We start from the raw sequence: 18,410 nt of genomic DNA on the forward strand, positions 1-18,410 counted from the left end.
ATTACAAGTTCCACAACTCTCATTCTAAATGTCTTTCCAAAATATTGATTTACCAAACACATTGGACATCAGCTAGTAGAAGTAGTTAATATTTAGATTACCTTTAACCAAACTGCCTATTAACCTTGATTTAGAATTTAGCCATATTGTACACATAAGTAAACTTTCATCACCACTAAATTACAGAACCCACATAAACTCTGTAATACTTCGTATTCAGTGTGTAATGAATAAATATTGATGATTATGTGCTAGTTAATATGCTAGTTAAAAAACTAGAAAAATCTATCTTTAGTCTGGAAAAGAATAAAGAAAATTACAAACAAATTCTCCTCTGTTTGCCATTTGTGCTAATTCCAACTATGCTAGTAGTGGCAAAGTCACGGTCATTGAGAAGGGCAAGAAGAACGAAAAGGACTTATGCCAGTTATTTCATTCCACATTTGGTGCGAAGAGGGTGTGACACAAGAATCTTTCTGAAAACAGTACATGGAAAGTCAACATAGGCACTGAACTGATTTCTGTTTTCACCAAAATTTTAGAGTAAATAATGTAATAGTGGATAATAGGTATCATTATTAATAGCATCATCTCAAGGGATCTGAAATATCATTTTGGGTCTTGGAACAAATATGAACAAATATAAGAAAGCACTGTAGGTCAAAATCAAGTCAAAACAGAGTGGGAAGATATTACAAACGGGGTACAGATAATCTTAGATTTCTTGTTTATTGCCCCACACTAATATGGATAACTTTATCATCAATGAGATACAGGAATTTAATAAAATGTGACAGGCTGTGGAAAGAATCAGAACCCTAGGGGCGCCTGGGTGGCTCAGGTCGTTAAGCGTCTGCCTTCGGCTCAGGTCATGATCCCAGGATCCTGGGATCGAGCCCCGCATCGGGCTCCCTGCTCTGTGGGAAGCCTGCTTCTCCCTTTCCCACTCCCCCTGCTTGTGTTCTCTCTCTCGCCGTGTCTCTCTCTGTCAAATAAATAAAATCTTTAAAAAAAAAAAAAAAAAGAATCAGAACCCTATATTTTGCCTTCAGCTCAGGTCACGATCCCAGGGTCCTGGGATGGAGTCCCACATTGGGCTCTCTGCTCAGCGGGAAGTCTGCTTCTCTCTCTCACTCTCCCTTTGTGTTCTCCCTCTCTCTCTCTCAAATAAATAAATGAAAACTTAAAAAAGGAACCCTATATTCTACAAAATAAAAGCTTTAAAAGAATAAATGATGACCACACATATACAATTTAGTAAGAACTCAGAATTTCATAATGAAAAAATTATCAGGGTTCTATTTTTTTAAACCTCGAATCATTTGTGCACAAAAAAGAAGGAAAAGGGCTTCCTACAGACCCATTAACTCCATTAAAGATTTTGGCTACTTCCTATTCATGGTCAAACAATGAATTACCTGATAATATTTTAAACAAAATAAAACATTTTCACACTGGTTGAACCTCCTTCCAGTCACTCTAATTAATACAGGACAATTACAATAAAGGGTATCGTAATGCCTCTGCCAACTCTGACCAAAAATAAAATGTTTCCAGTTTACAGGAAATAAAGTGAAAGGAAGGAGTATGAAAGGATTAAATTTAAACAGTTACCAAGAGGAAACAGACAAATTTAGGAAATGGTGGATCCTTGATTGGGCAACTGTCCTGGACTCTTAAAAAGTCAATGTCATTAAAGAAATAAAAGGGGAGAACTGTTCTACTCTAAAAGAGACTGTAGAGGGGCACCTGGGTGGCTCAGTCAAACATCCGCCTTCAGCTCAGGTCATGATCTGGGGGTCCTGGGATGGAACCCTGAGTTGGGTTCCCTGCCCAGTGGGGAGTCTGCTTCTCCCTCTGCTCCCCCACTCGTGCTCGCTCTCTCAAATAAAATCTTTAAAAAGGATTTTATTTATTTTTATTTATTTTTTTTTAAAGATTTTATTTATTTATTTGACAGAGAGAGGCAGTGAGAGAGGGAACACAAGCAGGGAGAGTGGAGAGGGAGAAGCAGGCTTCCCGCCGAGCAGGGAGCCCGATGCGGGGCTCGATCCCAGGACCCTGGGACCATGACCTGAGCCGAAGGCAGACGCTTAACGACTGAGCCACCGAGGCGCCCCATGGGATTTTATTTATTTATTTGACAGAGAGAGACACAGCGAAGAGAGGGAACACAAGCAGGGGGAGGGGGAGAGGGAGAAGCAGGCTTCCCGAGGAGCAGGGAGCCCAACGCGGGGCTCGATCCCAGGACCCTGGGATCATGACCCAAGCCGAAGGCAGACACTTAACGACTGAGCCACCCAGGCGCCCCTCAAATAAATAAAATCTTTAAAAAAATAAAATAAAAGAGACTGCAGAGACCTCACCAAAGGTATTACATGAATCCAGATGAGATTTTGGCTGCAAAAAGCTATCAAAAAATTCTTGGGACAACTGGAGAAACTGAAATATGGAGTGGCTAGTCTTCTTAGGCATAATAATGGTATTGTGCTTATAAAGAAATTGTCTTTTTTCTTAAGAGAGGCAGGCTAATGTGTTCACCAGTGAAGTCACATATCACTACTTCATTTCAAATGGTACAGCAGAAAAAAAGAAAAACACATCTTTATCTGCAAGGCACATGGGGGTTCACTGTATTGTTCTTTCCATTCTTCTGCACATTTGCCACTTTCATAATTAAAAGTTGGAAAAAAGAAAGCTGGGAAATGGTGTTTAGGATGGAGGGAAGGGGGCAGGGAAAAAAGGGGAAACTTCATTTGGAATATATCCTAAATGGTGAAATATTAAATTTGAAAGGCAGAATATAGTAGTAAAAGAGAAAACAAGTATCATAAAAAATAACAGAATGTAAGGATGTGAATTTCTGAAGAAAATGGTTCTCTCTCAAACAGAGGTAATACACACAGTCATGAGAGCTCTAGGGAAACAAGTATAATTCCAAGAAAGAATGCTGGGACTGGACTCAAGTGTTTTAATCTGCCACCTGAGTCATAGCTAAAACAATTCCATGGCAACAGAACAGATCCCATTCAGACAAGCCAGCAGCCTGCGCGCTGGTCTAGCCCTCCTCACTAGATGATAAAATCACTGTTCTGGCGAGGCTGAAAGGATCAACATGAATACTAATAGAAATGATAAAGTATGGCTGTCACATCGCCTCATTTTCTTTGGTAAAAGACCAAGAGTATGCTTTTATAGCCCAAAGAGGTCTGTACACTTTGGGTGCAGCAATATTTTCATCTAGAAGAAGAGTTCTTAATAGGATGAACTAAATCAGTTTATGTTACTGAAAATAATAAGCATTTCTTCCATAAGGACACTGATATTAGAGCTTGGTGTCAGGGAGGGGAAATCCTACTCCTTCCTTTTGTTAAGTGTGTCCCATTAAACATGGAGCAAACTTCAGGGCACATTATAATCATCCGGGATGCTGATAAAATGCAGGTTCCTAAGCCCTGCGCCCCGTGGCTGTGATTCCATTGCCAGAGGTGAGTGGGGGTGGTGGTGGAGAATGTGTACTTGTTCAAGGATCCCTGGGGGATTCTGAGGCAGGTACTCTGAGGTTCATTTACGGGTCTGATCTGCAACATGCAGCCAAGTTTGGGATTAGATATGATGATACAGAGGAGTTACTGAACTGGGAATCAGAAAGTCTGGGGGACAGACTTGTCACTAACTTATTCCACTTTGCGCAAGTTCTTGTTTCCGTGCCTCAGCTTTCTCATGTGTTTACTGAGGATAATACTGCCCCCCCCATTACTGTACCTTGCATACATGCTAATTTATACAAGAGTGACTTAAAGTATGAAGAGCATAACAAATAAGCATTAGACCTTTGAGAAGGGAGCCTTTAATCTAATTCAGTGAACTTAGTATTACATGTTATATTCCTGACAAGAGGCAATTACGGATTGCTCTTTTCTCTTTCCTTTTAGGCTTACCTAATGAAAGTAGTGCTAGAGTAAAGTGACGTTCTTGTTCTTATTTATCACCTGACAATTCCCCCAACCCCGACAAAAGAGAAAGCATAGAGACAATGAGGACATCCCTTAAGTATTATGAAAATTACATCTAGAGGAGGTTCCATGTCTTAGAATGTTTCTTACCAAGTCTATGAGTTTGGTGACAGGAACTTCTCTGATTGGTCTTTTCATTCGGCACAAAGCCTCTAAGGATGTACCAAAACAACTTGGGAGGTAATTTCCACTAATGGTCAAGAAGTAATCTTTGCCTCGATCCAGGTGAAGGACTAGAATATCTTCAATCTTATCTTCCCCTGAATTCAGGATGGTCACAGAGTCTTTGCTGACATACACATCAAGGGAAATGTCCACTGTCTCATCTGAAATGTAAGAAATGACACACGGTAACAGAAACTTCTGGTGGAAGAGCAAAAGGGAGATGAGAACCAACAGAAGTAGTGTCCTCTAAAAAATCACCAAGTGATGGAGGAGACACTGGACACACAAAAGAGGTCTCCGCAATATAATGACAGTGAAGGTAAGAGACATGTGGTTAGAAAACAAGAAGTTAAACAAAGGGAGGCATGGGAGTCATGGGGAGATGGTACATTGCAAGCAGAGACAATGGTAAAGGGACAACTCACTTGGCTCCAAGTAGCCCTCAAAAGGTTCAGCCCGAAGCCATGGCTTGCAGTACTGGCTGTCATTAAGTTTAGGGATGAAAGAAAAATGGCAGGGAACCTGTCCATTGTTGCTGATCTGGAACTTCTCCTTTTGTAGTTGCCGAAACTTCACATTCTCAAACACAAACTGGGGAATAACAGACAGACACAAACATGCATCACTAGTAGGGGGAGTATGTCAGTTGGATTATTCCATAGAGAATATGAATAAAGAATAAAGTAATTATTAACCAGGTGTGCAACTGCTGTATGCATTCACCAACTGAGCCAGCTGTATACCATGCCCTCTCATTTCCTACTGTATTCACACCAGCAGAGGAGGAACTAGGCAGCTCTTGCTACTTCTCTAGGCTACTCGGATTGTTCCTGAGATCCTAAGAGGGTAACCCAACCTTGGGTCAGGACATTCATCCCGTGACCAAGTCAGTCCTGGTTCCTGAGATATGAACTAACCAGCAACTCTGAAATATTAAATAAGAGCGGCTAACATCTGAGGGCTTACTTCACGCCAGGAGCTGTTTTAAGAGCTTCACATGTATTAACTCATGTAATCCGCACAACCACCCCTTTAACCAGAAAAGGAAACTGTGGCTCTGAGAGAGTTAGACATGCGCCTCTAAATGACAGTGCTGGAATCCAAATGGAGGCAGTTTGACTCCAGCACACACGGTTTTCACCACTTTGCTGTGCTGCCTCCTCTACCAAACATGGTTTCCACTGTACTAACCGCGATGAGCAGTAGATGGGGAAGCCATGGATTTTTGCTCACCTCCCTCCTGCTGAGTTCTAAGGAAGGAAGGAAGTCATTTTCCATCCTGTCCATAATGCGTACAATATCTTCAAACACTTTCCGATACCTCCGTTCATCCACAACCTTCACCTGAAAGAAAACAAACCCTCTTTTCAGTCTTTTTTTTTTTTTTTTAAAGATTTTATTTATTTATTTTGAGAGAGAGAGAATGAGAGAGAGAGCACATGAGAGGGGGGAGGGTCAGAGGGAGAAGCAGACTCCCCGCCGAGCAGGGAGCCCGATGTGGGACTTGATCCAGGGACTCCAGGATCATGACCTGAGCCGAAGGCAGTTGCTTAACCAACTGAGCCACCCAGGCGCCCCCCTCTTTTCAGTCTTAAATGCTCCTAGCTCATCTTCCCTTGAGACTACCTAACAATTTAAAATGGGTTGTTACAGCAATCACTTAAACATTGCAAAAACATCCTCAAACACTTTCTGAAATATCACTCCATCCACAACTTTTACCTCAAAGAAAACAGATCCTTATTTTAGTCTTGTGTGTGCTCAGCTTGAATCTCTAAGAGTCTAACAATTTTTTTAAATGTCACAAACAAATATAAATTAAAGTAAGCATTACAGCATTACCCACTTTATGGTAAAGATAAGGTTAACTGGTTAACTTCCTGGAAAAGTCAAACCTCGGTGCTAAGAAGCTTGGCAGTAGTATTTGGGAAAATTATTTTCTTGCTCCATTGCTATTTGGTGATGGGGGAAATGTGACAATTGTGGCAAAAATTATTTCCTGCATTGCATAAAAGAAGTGTCAAGACATACCTACTACCATTTCTAACAATGATCACAAAGCATTGAAACAGCAAAAAAAATGACTGAAGCATTTAATTCTATTAGCTGCTATGCACAATGCCAAGAATCATAACGTCAATGCACAGATTATATAACGCTAAAGGTATGTTAGTAAATAGATCTTATGGCCATTTTAGAAAACGGCCAATACAAAATGCCCTAGATTAGAGTAAAAGCATGACAACGGACAAACAAATCATTTCAACTAATAGATCAAAAACATTTCCCATCTGACACAGCACATTTGGCTTCCTGATATAGCTGTGTGTTTTTTTTTTTTCACTATTAAAACTTCATACAAATCAATGCCAAAAATGAACATAATTAACATGGCATTTTAACTTACTGAGGTCCCGGTTTCTTTTTAGAATAGGAAACTTTACAAATTCAATATCAAAAAAAAAGGACCGATGCATGTAGACAAGGTTGTAAATCAAATGTGGAAAATAAGAGCATCAAAGCTGAGCCAAATATCTCAAAGACTGGGAAGGTTTTTACATATCTAAACCATAATGCTTAGAAAACTGAGGAGCAAGCAATCACTAGAGTCCACACTATAGTGTTAGGTTAAGAGGAATTTTATACTTTTAAAATATTTTTATAAAATTTTGCAACTGCTTTTTCATAAAGTATTTTACATGTGTCATCTTTTCACAACAAACTGCAAAGCTACCAAAGCAAGGATTATTCTTCTGATCGTTGAGAATATCAAGATATAAAAAGATCAACTAAGTTGCTCCCTGCCACAGTTAATACCAGAAGTTGTATCTGGACCTCTAGTGTAAGACCATTCCCAAAATACCAGGTATACAACAGGATTAATTCAGGTAGGTCTTAAAAATACAGATGCCTTGGGGCACCTGGGTGGCTCAGTCATTAAGTGTCTGCCTTCGGCTCAGGTCATGATCCCAGGGTCCTGGGATGGAGCCCCGCATCGGGCTCCCTGCTCCACAGGAAGCCTGCTTCTCCCTCTCCCACTCCCCCTGCTTGTGTTCCCTCTCTCGCTGTGTCTCTCTCTGTCAAATAAATAAATAAAATCTTTAAAAAAATACAAAAAAATACAGATGCCTTGGCCTACTGCAGTTTTTAAAAGCTCCCTAGGCAATTTCTATGTCCACCAAAGTCTGAGAACCAATGCAACAGATCCCATTACCAAGTACGGGGGTGGAAACCCTATCTCAGCTTAATCTCAGCCAGCCCACAGCAAGTCTTCTAAAGTTAATTGGCCATTGAGCACTTGGTCCCTTTGTTAACAGTCACTGATAACAATAGTGGTAAAAATATAATGTGTTTTTTAAAGCCTCTAATCATAGCATGCCCAAGAGACCAAAATATGGGGTGGTTACTCGATAAACTCAAAGCCTTTCCTCAGTGGGTTATCATGATCATACCCCTTAATGGCACATCAAGGATAATGAAGGGGAAAAACACCATAGAATGTCACCACTTGATACACCCACTTTAGAAAAGGAAATTACCAACAAAATTAGGAATTAAGAATGAGCTAGACGATCAGTGAACTAGATCTTTAGGTAATAACATGGGTAGCTCTCCAAGACACACTACTGATTTTTTTTAAAAGCAAGCTGCAGACCAACACGTATTATAAATGAGACCATTTATAATATTTGTACCCACACACAGAACAATACTCTATTGTGTATGGGCCAACAGAAAAACATATGCAAAAGTCTAGAACTGTGCTGTTCAAGATAATAGCCAAAAGCCACATCTGGACATTTAAATATACATTACTTCAAATTAAATAAAATAGAAAATTCAGCTCTCTTGGTCACACTAGCCAAACTTCAAGTGATTAGGAGCCACCTGAAGTCAGCAGTATTGTACTGGACAGTATAGATCTATATATATATCTATTTCCATCATCACAGAAAGACCTACTGGACTGTGCTGGTCTAGAAAGATATAAATTCATAATGGTAGTTGGCCTGGCTGGGAAGTAGGGGTCTTGGGCAAAGGTGGGAGTGGGGGATAGAACAGGGATTGAAGAACTCCAGCCTTATCTGTAAATTTTGCTTACTTTTTTTTTTTATTTTAAAGAAAAAGCACTTTTGAATTCCTGTGCAATTTTAGTATTAAAAACTAGAAAGGTAGACCTTTATTAAAGATACACTAAAATACACACAGGAAGCTTGGAAAAATTTTAAATATCCTGCTGAGAGCTCTGGATTAATATGTGTGGAATATTACAAATATTCCTAAGTTCTGAAGAGAAATACAAACAAAAAAGCCAAGCACAGCTGAATAAACCAAAAAGGTTAGTGTCTGGGGAAAGACATCCTTTTAAAAACGGATTAAGAGAGGGGCACCTGGGTGGCTCAGTCGTTGGGCGTCTGCCTTTGGCTCGGGTCGTGATCCCAGGGTCCTGGAATCGAGCCCCACATCGGGCTCCCCGCTCGGTGGGAAGCCTACTTCTCCCTCTCCCACTCCCCCTGCTTGTGTTCCTGTTCTCTGCTCTCTCTCTCTCTGTCAAATTAAAAAAAAAATCTTTAAAAAAAATAAAAAATAAAAATGGATTAAGAGAATCCAAATGAAGAAAACAGGGTAGCCCACAAGTACAAACGAGAAATTAGGTGGGCTAAAAGTAGTATCTAAAGGTTTATCTAGTCAATAAGTTCTCTGGAACTATAGAGGCATTGTGGGATTAGTGGAAAGAACATCTATAGGCTTGGGAGTTAAACAGACAAGATTTGAATCTTAGCTCTCCTTCTAGTTGAATGCTTGTAAAGTTATTTAAACTCATCAGTTCTCCATTTGCTCATCTGTTAAATGAGAAATATTTAACTCAAAGCACTGTTGTGAGGAGTAAATGAGATGTGTGTAAACTGTCCATTACAGTTCCCAGCACATACTAGCTACTATTTGAGAAACACTTACTATTATTTACTATCATTTTAAAATTTCAAAATGGACAAAAGTCAAGTCACAATTGCCTTGATAAAATTTAAATTCTATTCTAAGACCAAGACCTAACTTTGTAAATAAAGGAAATACCCCAAAGTCATTCCCCTTTAAGACAGGAGTAGAACAAGACATGTTGGTGATAATCTGAGAAGCCAAAAGAATCAAATATACATCTTTTATGTTCTTCACATGTCTTACCTCATTAATTCTCATAAGTAGTACCATTGTTATCCCTATTTTATAGAGGAGGAAACTGAGGTACAGGGCTGTTACATATATTTTCCATGATTACACAGAAAGTGGCTGAACTGGGATGCAAATCTAAGCAGTCTATCCATAAAGTCCACCCTATCAAGCACAGCACTTTATAGATTCTGACAGATTACATGACTGTAGGTCTGGAAAATCTACAAGAAATAATCTAAATGTACTAGCTGTAATAAATCAATAAGATCCCAAGACATAACCTGCATACTATTAACAGGCAGCAAAAAATACAATGTGAAAACAAAAACTACTCACAACAGAGACAAAAAAATTAAATAACTGGCCATCAATCCAGCCAGGATGCAACAGAGTTAAAGAAAAATTTAAAACTTGTGCTCCTGGGGGCGCCTGGGTGGCACAGTGGTTAAGTGTCTGACTCTTGGTTTCTGCTCAGGTCATGATCTCGGGGTCTCGGGATAGAGCCCCGTACCAGGCTCCACACACTCGGCGTGGGATCTGCTTGGGATTCTCTCTCCCTCACCCTCTCCCTCTGCCCCTCCTGCTCATGCTCTCTCTTTCTCTAAGATGAATAAATAAATCTTAAAAAACATTTAAAACCTGTGCTCCTGGACAGGAAAATTTCACTAATAGTATGGCTGACAACATGCCTTTTAAGGTAAGATACAGATTTGGTTGTATGCCGACCAGTCTATGCCTTTGCTCCTGCTGTCCCCACCCCTCCACTTGGAACCTCTCTCTCAGGGCTTCCCTTCCTATTTATCTGATGAGAGGCTACTCATTCTTTAAAACCTAGCTTCTAACTCTTCCTTATGTATAACAACTTTAGGAGGCTAAGGTTACCACCCAGCCATTATGCAGCATGAGAAACATCTGTGTCACTAAAAGGCCTAGCACATTAAGAACCATATGGACAGCATTTAGGAGGGTTGAGGGCACTAATTTCTCAATGTTGCAAATGATTATTTGGTTATGGTAACATTTATGGCTCAGTAAACTACTGATCTGTTTTGAGTCTAAATGATGTTCTAAGAATACTTTTAACACAGAAACAAATAAATGAACAAACAAGTGTTTACCCCAATATGGAAGAGGGCGCTAACAGGCTTGTGGTCACTGGTTTTTAGTTCCATGTGACTCCGGTAATGAAGCTGATTAACATTTGTTCCTCTCCAAAGAATCCGGTCACACCAGGCTGGAACCCGACATTTCCCACTGCAAATAAAGAAAGAAGCATAAAGGGAACATACCACACAAGAATGTAATACCTACCACACTGGTTCAGACCTGGGTAGGCCGTCTTTTATATGCTTCTCCTTCCCTAATGATCCCAACTATAATATTCCCTACTATATTCAAGCTCTGTAAAGGGTCTGTGTCTGCTTGTTTGCTACTGAATTCCCAACCTCTAGCACATTATCTTATGCAAAGCAGGTGTTCAATGAATAGTTATCTAATGAATGAATAAACTGTGTTCCCAAAATTAGCATTATATCTTCAACAATGTTGCTCCTTCAACAATGTTGTCCCAGGGGAAAATATAATAGCCCCTTCTTAAAATATCCTCAGAAGGTCAGGATTATATTCAGCACACTTTGCTCGATGAACTGCAGTGACATTTTACACAGATAGACAACTAATAAAAATCTAAAACTCCAATCCTAAATTCCACGACAGGGCTTAATTTCTGGAGATAAGTAATAGTAGAGATTTCTCCTTTAAACCTAGACTTTCATGACAAGTCTAGCTTCTTCAGATAGAGATGAACTAACATCTAAGCATGCAATTCTGAACATATAACAGTCCACAGATTACCAAGGTTAGGGAAAAAGCTTATTCATCATTCTATTAAAATAAGCAGCACCTTGTACACCTGATCCAGAAGGGGACACAAATAAGTTCTTATCTGTAGCTCTTCAAATGACTCTCAAGTCAGGTGAGTGGGAGAAACAAGGTGAAGTGTACAAGATCTGTCAGTGTCACTTTTTACTTGCTGACCAGCTCCCTCAGGGAACAGGGATACAGACTCCTCTCCAACCCACCCTAGTGCTCTGAGTCTAAAGAAGTTGAATATGCCCAGGGATTTTCTTTCTCTTTCAAGCTTCTGGGCTCAGCCAGCTAGGACACCATAGGAAACAAAGAGATAGTAGGTAGAAGACAAATAGTTACCAGGAACATACTGAGAGGGGTGCTTTACTGGGGGTAATTAGGAAATCAAAGCACCCCCCCCAATAGACAGTAGCTCTTAGCTTTTTCTAGCAGTTGTAGAGGCAAGCATCAGTATTTTAAAAAGTCCCCCAAGACATTCTAATGTGTAGTCAGGACTGAGAACCATTGTGCTGGAAGAGCCTTTCATGGCTCACTTTCTGGTGTTCTGAGTTAAGGAGTTGAGAAACAATTTGGGAAAAAACATTCAGAACAGGACAATCGGTAAGGAAATAGCGGTGGAATCAGAAACGTTAAAATCTAAGCAAGTCTGTTTAGAGGATAGAAATAAGGCATTGCAGGCAGCCCATAAAACTTCAATAGCTCTGACACAGAAGTAATACTTTCTTAAGATAAGCTCATCTTTGAGTACACATGAATTAAAAACTCTTCTGTAATAGCACTGAGGCATTAAGTTTTTATATCTGCTTCTGGCATGACTGAAAAAATTCCTAGCCCTTTACCAACACAGAGGGACAGAAATAAGACCAGGCCTGAACCCACTCCAGGAGGAGGTTCTTGTTACTTTACCTGGAATCCCATCGGTCTGTTTTAGAGTCATACTTATAAGTGGGGATAAACTTGATTTCACCTTCGGTGAAGTCAGCAAAAGCTTTTTTCTGTGTGCGCTGAATATTTAGCTAGAAAGAAACATCACATAAGTAGGGTAACACCATCTTAATACAAGTGATAATCAGGTTGATCAGCCATTTCTAATTATCTAGTTCCACAGCCTTTGCAACTGATAAATAAAATTTCTGTACCTTGTGAATTAAAATCTTGCCATTCCCATAGCATCTAAACTCACCCACAGGTAGGATGCTCATTATGAGCACATCACTAATTTCTTATTGCTAATAGTCATTAGAAAATGGAAAAATGAAATATGAATAATCGTAAGTTCTCCAAAGTTGGACAGGAACCATCTAGCACAATTTTAATTAAAAAAAAAAAACCACACACACAAATGTTGAATGTATAACTCCAAAAGCCAAATTCAGTGAATTGTTACAGAGCATTCTGAAAGTTATCCTTACTCAAATACTTTATCAGAATTACATAAGACTTAGAATTTATTCCAACTGTACCCGCTTTGGAAGCATGACAGAGGAAGAAATGCAAAGAAATCCACCAGCCAACTTCAATATGAAGAAAGATACAGCCAAATAAGGCGCACTATAAAAAACCATTCGACTGCAAAACTCCTAAATTTTTACTATTTCTGAAGGTCAAAAAGGCTTACATAAGGATTTAAAGACATTAAAATTAAGTTGAAACATTTTCTTCCCTCCATAAGCATTCACTTTTAGCAACCAGTATCCATAAGCTGAAGTAAAAATTCAAGTCACGTGCCAGGCTCCAAGGCAAATTTACAGAAAACTAGGTTCCTGAATATCAAGTTTTATAAAAATGTTACCAAATCAATGCTTTTCCCACAGGTTTTAACATCTATAAGCCAGACAGCCCCAACTTCTCAATCAGTTCCCATTAGACCAGTCTGTGTTATTTATCCCAAACTTCTCTTCTGTTCTTCCCAATCCCTTCACAGGGCCTCCCTCTTTTACCTCCACACTGCTGCTAAGCCTGCCAAGTAATCATAGAGCAACTTTCCCTGTTCCATCTGCCAAACCACATCAACATAGCTGTAAGCCCACTTCCTCCAGGAAGTACTCTCCAGTTAACCCCACCCATTCTCCAACTTATTTATATAAATCTCTCAAATCTCTTCTTGATAAAGACAATGAACAAATGTTATATTTACTTTTTCTCTCCCCTGTTCCTATCCAAGCACTTAATAAAAGCATCACAAACCTTGTGTGTATTCGCTGCATCACTAGTCACACTGTTTCCCCAGGACAGTGAGACCTTTCCATCTATTCCTAAAGACACACCTGCCACACACGTATCTCATAAACCTAACAATTTTATCTGCCACTTAGGAAAGTACCTACAACATGAAAATTTACTCACCTGGTCAAATTTCAAGAGTCTCTGAAGGTCATTCTTGTTAATAAGACTCTTCACTTCATTGGCATCAGGCATACAAAGTCTATAGTTCAAATCTCCCAACCAGATGACAACACTGAAGATCAAGAAATACATGAACAGGAGTAGCAATAATTAGCATAAAAAGTCAGAGAAAACGGAGAAAAGAAAACTAGGTAGATTATTGATAAGGATTCATTTATCACTACCTGAGACAAAGGATTTAAGCTGTAACTTATCCTTTGGAGTGAAGTACTCCCAACACCTGTGAAGGACCAGGGATTACCAAATAGGTGGGAAGATAGGCATTCCATACGTGAAGAACAAAGATAGGGAAATACAGTGTTATGTGTGGGATTCAGAAGCCAAGGAGTTAACTGCCTAAAAGAAGCATGTAGTTTATTTGCTGGACTAGTGCCAAAATTTTGTCTGGCTGCCTGCCAGGTCTCCAACGGAAGAGAATCTGAACATTTTCTGCCTCTCTGAGCCCTGACATTCTGCAGGCTCTCCACTAAGGTCTGCGTGGTCTGAATGACAGCTCTCCCAGTCAGGACCCTAGCAAAAGTAGGTCCACGGCTCTCCACTATAGCCAATCTGCCTATTCCTGCCCCAGATCCACAGTCCAAGTCCCAGGCAGGAAGGAGACTGGCTTGCCACAGGAGTCTCAGGCTCCCAATCACCGTAACAGGCCCCTAGATGTGCTGAGAGCCCCCATAGGGCAGACCCTGAAATTACTACACTAAAAGGGATTCTCCTTGTGAGCTATCTCAAGTCCTGAATGGGTCTCTTTGCCAATCTTAAATGCAACATGAAATTTCTGGAATTCTGAGGAAATAAATGTAAGGAATTTCAGGGCAACTTTTTATTAATGTCAAGGCCTTGACTTTACTACCATGATACAGAACTGTATATGATCCTAATTGTTGAGACAATATGGAAACAGGCCAATATCACTACCCTTCCCTACTCTTTCCTCAATTACCCTACTCTACTGATTCTAATATCCAAATTATCTTTTTTTCCTAATTCCCATCTCAAACCACTCTCTCAGAATTTCAATTACCATTATTAATTTCTTGACAATTAATCATTTTCTACCACCCAATCCATGCCTCAACTGATTTCTGCTTCTATCCTTAAGTCCTATTCTCCAAGAACCTTTCTCTCATCCTATCGATCCATTGTTGTCTACATCTCCATTGCCCCTATTCTTAATGATTCACAGTCACTAAGAATATATATATCTATATTCATATAAATATATAGATCTATATATACACATATACAATGTATACATTATAATGTATACATTAATACAGATAATATAATACACACACACACACATATACACACTGGCTTGGAAAGAGACCCACAATAATAGGACAATATAGTCCTATATAATAAGTGTGCATGTGTCTGTATATATAGAGAGAAAGGTCTAGAACAAAGGAAATAAAATGCATGTCACAGATGTAATTTTAAATTTTTTAGTAGCTGCATTTAAAAAGTAAAAGAAACAAGTAAAAATAACTTTAACAATAAATTTCATTTAACTCAATATATCCAGATTATCATTTCAACACGTAATCAACATTGAAAAACTGACATATTTTACATTTTTCCTACTAAGTCTCTGAAATCCAATGTACAGCTTATGCTTACAGCACATCTCAATTTGGTCTAGCTACTTTCAAGTGTCTAATAGCCACTTATGGCTACTGGCTGTCACAATGGACAGCACAGTTCCAGGATACACAGTGAAATGTTACTAACAGTTTCCTCTGAGAGACTGGCTGGGGAGAGCACAGTGATTTCTACTTTTAATTTTATCTTTTATTACATTTACAATAAACATTTCTATTTCATAATAAAAAACAATAAAAACTGACTCCAGCTGACAGACACCTCCAGCATTATTCTTACATGGCCACTAACAGAACTAATCCTACCTCCGATAGCAAATCTGATTTCTCTGCCTCAATGAATCTGCTATTCCTCAAAAACCCTCTCTTCTTTGCGACCCCAATCCCTAAATGGTAATCCTTCACTCTTCAGTTTCCTATCCGTTTAATCTCTTCTCAGCCCCACTATTCAAAGGCCAAAGGAGATTTAACCACTCACTCATGTTTCATGATGTTCAGCTGTGGGAGGGTCTGATTTGGGACCACAAAACTCATGCGTGCACAGATGTCCTTATAATCTTGATTCCTTCTCTCAAAGTCCTCCACGTGGGCAGCCAGGTGGGAATTGACAATGCAAAAGGTAGTGTTGTGAAATACAAATCTCACAGCTACCCCACCTTTGTTTCCCTGTAAGCAAGAGTAATTATTCAGTTAGTACAAAGACACAACTAGCAGTTAAACTTCACATGGACATAAATAATAATCAAGCTCATTTCCAAAGTAACTCACCATTTTCCCCATGATTCCAGTTCCAACTGTTTCTGTAGCAACATCACGGATATAGCGCCACTGGTCCTTTCTGGCAAATATGAGGAGCATCATCCCAACAAGGCGGACTAGTTGAACCTACGAGTTCCAGGGAGTTAGAAGAAGGTTCATGTTAATACCACTCTTTGCCACACATCTAGTCACACAACTAATTTTCCACCAAGAAGATATTAATGATGCTCAAATCTGAATCCAAATCCTCTAATTTCCCAGGGGACCCCATACAAAGGAAATAAAATTTCTCTGGGGAAGCTCTTATCTGACTCTGACCAATAGGAGTTAAAAGTCTTTGGGGACATCAAGTACACTCAGCTCTAGGATCCATTATTTTAATCACTTGTAAACCTACCAGGAGTAGATAGTATTAAAAAATCAAATAAAAAACCCCTATCCCAGTTTGTTCCTTTCACTTCTCCTTCCTAGTTTCTGATTTCCAATTTCTTAAGAAATTAAAATTTATAAAATAGCAATATTTTTTACTTTGATTATTTTAAGTCTGAGAACTAGAGCTAGAAATACATCTGAAATACGTGTTAGTCAGGGACCTATATGACAGGAGTAACACCCTCAGGATTTTTATTACCTATTACCAACTGTTAGAAGAAGTAAATGAAAAATATTCAGATGACTACTTTTAAAGGGCTTACTGTGGTAGCCATGTAATTAAAATAACTCTTCTGGTAGCCTCTACCACATGCTTTCTAAAGACCAACAAATTGGCCCACCTTGCTAAAGTCAACTCTACTTTTGATTTACAACAAATTTGAGAACTCATTTAAATTCTACAACACTTCTTACTGATTTCACAGCATACCCTAAGCACCCACATGCTTCAAACTACTTTTCTGTAAAGCATCCAGTTCTGACCATGTCAGTGAACAATTCTGATCTTAAACTTTTACTGTTACCTTATAAGTAATTATTTTAAGCTAATTATCATTCTGAGAATAAAATTCTTCTTTTCTCCTAAAGCTACCTAAGCAATGAAAATATAGGATCAGAAAGCTTAGGAAAACTTTTTTCTAGAAAAACAGGTGTAAAGGATTAGTCTGCCCTACTGCAGTATTACACACAGGGAAGAAGTCAATTAAACCATTCTTTTGGAACAAGTTATAGATAACAGAATAACTTCTAAGGAGTTCTATTTAGTTGTATATTAAAAAAGAAAATCAAATGCAGTTTACTTTCTTATACTTGGCTTTGGAATGCAAACCCCTCTCCACAGCCATGGACCACTCTTGTTCTTTCACAGATTCAAAGTAGAAAAAGGCTTCTGTGCTCAAGTCCAGCTCTTGGAATCTGAAAAAAAACAAACAAGAAGACTTGAGATCTATACATATCCCATAATTATCTCTGTCTACCTCCTTTCCCATTTTCTGAGACATTAGGTGAAAAGAGAATGGGGAAAGAGATAAATTTTTAGAGAACTGCTCTATTGACCCAGGTGATCAGTAAGGACAAGCAGCTTTCTTTTTCAAAAGACCCTCTATAAGTATATGCACAGGCTATGCAAAATAAATCTTATAAAAGGGGGCAGGCACCTGGGTGGCTCAGTCGGTTGAGTAGCTGACTCTTAATTTCAGCTCAGGTAATGATCTCAGGGTCCTGGGATCCCTGCTCAGTGGAGAGCCTGCTCGAAGATTCTCCCTCTCCCTTCTCCTCTCCCTGCCCCTCCCCCTGCTTATGCACTCTCTCTCTCTCTCGCTCTCTTTCATATAATAAATCTTTTTTAAAAAAGTATATGCACAGACTATGCAAAACATAAACAAAAAACAAACAAAAAAATCCTCCACAAGGGATACCAGTGGAGTGCTGTTTATATATCCTAGGAATAATCACTGTTGGAATTGACCTCAAGTCTGTTTCTATTAAGAATGCAATTTTCTTTGCATTTTGAGAGGACTAGATGTTTCCTTTCACCATTTCAGGTATCATTCCTTTCTTATCTCATAAATTTGACCTACAAGTTAATTCTCACATATAGTCTACAGTGAATTTTTACCAAATAGTTAAAAAAGAAAAAGGAGGGCAAAATGTCATGGAAAATAATACCAAACATATAGCCAAAAGGAAATTCCAGATGTGTTCTTTACCCAATGCAGTAGATATCAGGAGGATTTGAATCACAGTTCAGCCAAGGTTCCAACTCACTATCTGGAGACTGGCCATTCACGTTCCACGTTCCAACAAAAAATCTAATACACAATACCAAAAAATTATTTGAAAATGAAGGTCAAGTATGAACCAATGAAGTTCTCTCATCACTTTTATACAAGGGTATGTTCACAATAAGCCAACATAATTTCTCAAAATGTTTTGCTATACACATAAGAAACACCTCTCACACATACAACACAAAGGCAGTGGGCTTAATTCT

General features: G+C 39.0%; 1 protein-coding gene across 2 annotated transcripts in view; it reads right to left on the reverse strand.

Moving 5' to 3' along the window:
- The window catches only part of OCRL (OCRL inositol polyphosphate-5-phosphatase), a 52,866-nt gene that overhangs the window by 14,184 nt on the left and 20,272 nt on the right, over positions 1–18,410 (reverse strand). For both annotated transcript variants that reach the window (XM_044911970.1, XM_044911969.1), the window contains exons 9-18: positions 18,127–18,228; positions 17,218–17,332; positions 15,995–16,111; positions 15,705–15,892; positions 13,569–13,680; positions 12,129–12,238; positions 10,472–10,607; positions 5,415–5,525; positions 4,607–4,772; positions 4,107–4,342 (exon numbers count right to left, since the gene is read on the reverse strand). In XM_044911970.1, coding sequence (XP_044767905.1) covers positions 4,107–4,342; positions 4,607–4,772; positions 5,415–5,525; positions 10,472–10,607; positions 12,129–12,238; positions 13,569–13,680; positions 15,705–15,892; positions 15,995–16,111; positions 17,218–17,332; positions 18,127–18,228 — 1,393 coding nt within the window. The remainder of the gene's footprint in view (positions 1–4,106; positions 4,343–4,606; positions 4,773–5,414; positions 5,526–10,471; positions 10,608–12,128; positions 12,239–13,568; positions 13,681–15,704; positions 15,893–15,994; positions 16,112–17,217; positions 17,333–18,126; positions 18,229–18,410) is intronic.

Source organism: Neomonachus schauinslandi, chromosome X (genome assembly GCF_002201575.2).
Source record: "Neomonachus schauinslandi chromosome X, ASM220157v2, whole genome shotgun sequence".
Taxonomy (NCBI): domain Eukaryota; kingdom Metazoa; phylum Chordata; class Mammalia; order Carnivora; family Phocidae; genus Neomonachus; species Neomonachus schauinslandi.